This window comes from Neolamprologus multifasciatus, chromosome 8 (genome assembly GCF_963576455.1).
Source record: "Neolamprologus multifasciatus chromosome 8, fNeoMul1.2, whole genome shotgun sequence".
Classification (NCBI taxonomy): Eukaryota; Metazoa; Chordata; class Actinopteri; order Cichliformes; family Cichlidae; genus Neolamprologus; species Neolamprologus multifasciatus.
The window spans coordinates 28,808,263-28,814,007 of NC_140446.1; the positions used below are offsets into that span (position 1 = coordinate 28,808,263).

The following is a 5,745-nucleotide window of genomic DNA, read 5'->3' on the forward strand; positions in this document are numbered from 1 at the left end:
CTTCAAAGAGTCTGGAGAACGATTCCTGAAGACTACTCAGAGAAATTACTAGAAAGCTTCGCTAGAAGAGTTCAGACCATAATGTAGAGTAAAGGTGATTACTTTTGTTTATACACTGTATTTCTATTTATTTTCCTTATGCTTCTACTTTCCCTAACAGAATAAGAAAAATCAGCAGTGGCTTGTGAATATTGCAAAATACTGTACGTGTCACGTCAGCAGTGGCAGACGAGTGGAGGTTGGAAGTAGGACGCAAGAAGCAACTTTTGATGTGAGTGAGCTTTATTTTAAGAGGTAGGAGAAAACAAACAGAAACAGCAAGGCGAGAATAAAACTAACAAAACAAACCTGAAGCCAAAAACAGAGACGCAGGGAGACCCGGAGGGGAAACATAAGATGAAGGAGGAAGATCACACAGGCGAACCAGCAGCTAACAGAGGCTTAAATACACAGAGGGATAACGAGGGAATGACACACAGAAGGAGAGCACAGCTGGGAGTAATTGACAAGAAGAGACAGGAAGCAAAACTCAATACATTTACATAGGACACAGACTTTCAAAGTAAAACAGGAAACATAACTTGACTAGGAGGGAACAGCAACCATGGAACACAGAAACAGAAACCAAAAACTACAAAAGATAAACAAAGACAAAAGTTCAATAATGATACAAAACCTCAAAACACTTGGTCACTGAGCCAGGACCATGACAGCACGAGTTTCTGCAGGCATTCTGGAGAAATACACTCTGTTGATTGGGTCAAAACAGCCCATCAACAGCTGACAACATTTCCACTCAGGATCAGCACTGCAGACTACACTCAGGCAGGTCACTGACAGGCCAGGCAGGTTTCTGCTGATTAACTTAGCACCCACCCTCCTCCCAAAATATAGTAACTTTTGTCAGATTTTAAACTCTATTAATGATAAAAGACATTTTTTATTTGTGAGCATCTTCATCTGTTTTATTGCTCCACATACATTCATCATCACAGTAACAGCATCATGGTCATACTGACACAAATGTGTGTGGAGTCAAATGTAGGCCAAAGGGAATCCCAGACATAAGCTCAGGTGACATATGCAGGATACACGTCAAAGACAGTGAAAATGGTTAAAATATTACAGTTATCCAATACATCTTCCATTTCCAGCACTTAGCCATAGCCATGTTTGTAAAAACGGCTTTTTCTTTCCTCTAATAACTGACCAAACCTGTTTAGGAAGCATGTCATGGATAAGTGAAAAGAATAAAAAGAAATATAATGTGTGCAGTGAGTGGGTACATGGCCTTCTTCATAAGTGTACATTCAGTATTCACATATAAGGCAGACAGGAGAGCTGCAGGCTTTGGCAACGTGGAGGCTCTCTGCAGCAGAGACTCACAACAAGGAGCAGAGATCCTAATGATACCCCACCATTCACAAAGTGTACATGGCAACATAATGATCCGAAGGAAAACACCATATTAGGAATGAGAATTCCCCGGATAATTATTAATATTTGTGGAAGGCTGTTCAGTTGTCCTTATTTAAGTCAGTTTAAGCCTGTGTATCCCTCTGCACTAATATATTATCCTTAATCAAGAGCAGGGCAGTCAGTCCAGGTAACTTCCAGGTGATTATGGTTTTCCTTCTGGAAGATGGCAGAACAAACATGTCTGTAATACTTTGTAGTGTGTTTCCTTTCGAGCACAGGCTTCTATTACACAGAGACTGCAGGCCCTGGGTATGATTCCCCACCACACCAGAAATCCTCCGGCTGAGGGATTTCTAAGAGCCACACCTCCTCTTCCTTCCCCTTCTCTCCCTGCTGTTCCTGGTGACCTTTTGCATCGGTTTCATCTTCCAGTGCACTTTGCAGGACTTTGTAATAGTGACAGTCTCGCCCATCATCTGAATTGTACGGAGGAGCCAGGATGTCCAGGAAGGCGGCGGGCCCATCGACTGCGTCGATCTGGTGAAGGTTATCCCGCACAGGAGTGAGGAGACATGGCCCGCTGTTCTCTGAGTACTCAACCACTGAGCGGAGCACGGCACGCCACACGGAGGTCATCTGCAGTGGGGGTACCGGGGGGTCAAATACGGGTGGGACTGTGGTTACAGCCAGGTTTTGCTCCAGCTTGTCAAAGCAGCGGACGTTCACCTTTCCATAGAGAACCTGGACCACAGGACAGGAAAAAGATAGCAAGAAGGGAAACTAGTTACTTGGTGACAAAGAGATATGCAAATAGCTTTAGCCAGAAGTTAAGAACATTCAGCTCCTGGATAGCCTTCCTAAAGCCCCGACCTTAACGATGTGGGGACTAGACTTAAAAGCCAGGTCCATGCTGGGAATCCAACCAGTTTAAAATAACTATCCATGTAACTATTATAACTGTTCTGTCACATGTGTGAACAGAAGCTCGTATTCTACAGGTGAGACAGCTAATTGTAATCAGTTACATGTATTAGGTCATTTTTACATGTACTCAGTTATTTTGATGACTTTGGCTGGAATGGATCCGTGTGCAGCCGTGTTTTTGTATGCACAGAGTCCTTACTGCTTCTATGGGTACAGGGTAGCAGCCAGCTGCTCCTGCGTGTGCACACCTCTATACATGCAGACAGTTTGGCAGTATATTAGTCTGGAGCATTCACATGTGCATTAATAGCACAATCTTCCTGGGAGTGGATGTCCCACTAAATTTACTCCAAGATCAGACGATGCAATCCTCAGACAACGTGCAAAAATTCCAAGAGAAACATCTCGGCTTCTACAGGCCTGCGTTAATATGTTAAATGCTAGTTCATGACAGCACAATTAGAAATAGACTGAACAAGTATTGACTAATTCTAAGAGTTGCCAGGAGAAAGCCCCATCTCGCTATTATGAAAATGTCAGCACATCTGAACACACCGCACAATGTCTGGAACAATATCCTTTGGACAGATAAGACCACAATGGAGATGTTTAGCTATAAGATACACCACCACACTGGAGAAAACCAAAGACACCACATCAGCACCAACTGTGGTGGAGGGGTGAGCATTGGTTTTGCAGGCACAGGAGCTGAACAACTGTCAGTTGGCTTTTTTGGTTTAAAAGCATTAATAACAGACAATTTAGTGCACTCTGACACTTCTAGTAGAAGACAACCACAAACCCAAACTAAAAACAATCTGTTCATACTGACTATTTAACAAGCAACAGCTACTTTTGGCTGCTCCCTTATTCACAAATATTTGATTTGGTAGATTTGTACAGCAGATGCTGATTTTTGTCTCCTACCAAATACCTCAGAATGTTAAAGTAATACGTTATGATGTTTCTCCTTCCACACGATGTATGTCTGCATACAGTAGATACACAGTCTGTGTAAAATATCATTTATTACAGTGTCTGTATGACCCAATTTTGGTCAAGCTTTAGCTATCAGACAGATCAGACAGCACCGAGGTCCTCTGGCTGCAAAATCAGATGTGTTGTGTTTTGTTTTCACTGAACGAGCACTGTGCATTCTAGCAGACATCACTACTTTAGCCTAGTCTGTCCAAAGGACATTGTGGTTTATTCACACATGACTTATCTGTAGTGCCATGTTCTCTGGCAATCATACAAAAAAGCCATACTTTTTCCCAATCGTACTGACATGAACTGTAGCATATAACTTATTAACTGAGGCCTGTACGATCTGAGATGGAGCTCTTGGGTTTTTCACACCTCTGAGCTTTGCATGGTCTGACTATGAGGTGAACTTGCTGGCAGATTTCTGTGTTAGTGCACACCTGAATGCTCCAGACCAGCAGAAGAGCAAAACGTCTGTTTGTATACAGGTGATCACACTCACCAAACCTGAAGTGTGACCTGGAAGAGCTTTGGCTCCAGCACCAGATGTATTTCTTTCTGTCAGTAAAATATCTTGATGCATTCTCAATCATCCAGGAAAATAAATCTCCAAAAGTTGATTCTGTTCATCTGGACGTAGCTTTTTCTGGGAGAAACGTTTCGTCACTCATCCAAGTGACTTCTTCAGTCTCAGCTGACTGCAGGTTTCCCCAATCTTATAAACAGGACATTTGCATAATGACTGAAACCAGCCCACTGAAGGAACAATGAGCTGGGAGGTCAGTTCCTTAATCATAATTATGCAAATTCTCATGACCATTGATCAACAACCACTGATCAATGGCTATGAGTCCCATTCACAGAGAGTTGGGGAATGGTTGCAATCACAGCATGTAAGATGGTGACAGATGTACCCTTAGGCCCCCTCCTCGATTCAGTTGATCAATGGTCATGAGAATTTGCATAATTAAGATTAAGGAACTGACCTCACAGCCCATTGTTCCTTCAGTGGGCTGGTTTCAGTCATTATGCAAATGTACTGTTTATAAGATTGAAACCTGCAGTCAGCTGAGACTGAAGACGTCACTTGGATGATGACGAAACGTTTCTCCCAGAAAACGCTACGTCCAGATGAACAGAATCAACGTTTTTGAGTGTCAGTAAAATACTTCCATTTCTATGTTCTTGTTACAAATGCTGTGTGGCCACAGCCACCAATAACATTTCTTTATAATAGGCCCTCAGCTAACTGTATCAGAAAGGCGCCAAAGGGTGTAACGCAGCATCCATGTTGGAAAAAGGACATAAATGACTCCACCCATCCAAGTATTTAAAGGTGTGGGCTAGCCGTAGTTATTTAGCCTGCTGACCCTGCGTGAGCTCGAGTGGAAAGTTAAAGGTATGTTACGCACACGTCCAGCTAGTTAAGGCTGTTTAGCTTCAACTGGTTAGCTTAAACGAAGTTAGCTGAACACAGTGGTGTAAAAACCTTGAGCATCCCGTTCATCCCCGGGTGATCGTGCAGCGGTATGGACGCGCCGCTCCTCAGCAGGAACACACCCATACTGAACACCTCCGTCTCGCAAATGTGCATGTAGGTGACCGGGGGGCTCTGGAGCTCCGCTGCCCCGGAGCTCGAGTTGGTTTTCCGAGGAGCAATTTTGACGTCGGAAGCTCTGACGGCAGTTACCAAGGAGATTAGCCCATGAAGTTTGTCCTCAACGACTTTACTGTCGCTGTTGGCAGACAAGCCTCTGAATGTCGTATAGGCTTGTTTTGCTATTTTCTGGATGAGAGGAGTTTTGTTGTCCCGCGGCATGCTGTCCCCAAAATTAAAAAAGCAAAGAACTTATCGGCGTCTCTCTGCCAGGATTTCCACCACCTCTGTTGAAGTGCCACATAAATCCTACAGTGTGAGCAGATGTGCTGTAGGCTCGGCCAGTTCAAAAACAGCGACTTTTATCAAACAAACAAACAAACGCAACTCATAGTGAAAATGTCTGATTTGAAGCCCAGATCAGAGCCTCCCTCCAGTCATTCTCCGCGGTGTCGCCTCCTCATCCTCGCTCAAAGAGCCTGCGCGTGAAGCAACAAGCAGCGTGGGATGTGAAGTCTAACCTGAAAACTTCATCGTGGTCTTCTTCGCGTTAACGCGAGCAATGAATCACTGCGCCATCGGATCCTGTTTAATACACACCTTTGTGCAGCTGTGGAAGCCTGGCGGGTGTACAAATGAGCCGGAAACAATAACGAACAGCTCTGTCTGTCAGGGACACTACATTTCCCAGAGGTCCCGAGGACGCAGCCGAGTTTGTAGAGGGGAAGGCCAGACAGGCCACTGAACTCTCTGTGGCCCTCCCCCGCATCACATCCTCCATCTCCGTTTCTTTTCTCTTTCACTTTTCACACCCACGCACA

General features: G+C 44.3%; 1 protein-coding gene across 1 annotated transcript; it reads right to left on the minus strand.

The window, feature by feature from the left end:
* Positions 1 to 264: 264 nt before the first annotated feature.
* adoa (2-aminoethanethiol (cysteamine) dioxygenase a) lies at positions 265 to 5,426 on the minus strand. The gene is made up of 2 exons (XM_085170393.1): positions 4,817 to 5,426; positions 265 to 2,160 (listed from the first exon to the last, which is right to left on the minus strand). The coding sequence occupies exons 1-2, from the start codon at positions 5,144 to 5,146 to the stop codon at positions 1,705 to 1,707; spliced, it is 786 nt and encodes a 261-aa protein (XP_085026519.1). The 5' UTR covers positions 5,147 to 5,426; the 3' UTR covers positions 265 to 1,704.
* Positions 5,427 to 5,745: the final 319 nt, after the last annotated feature.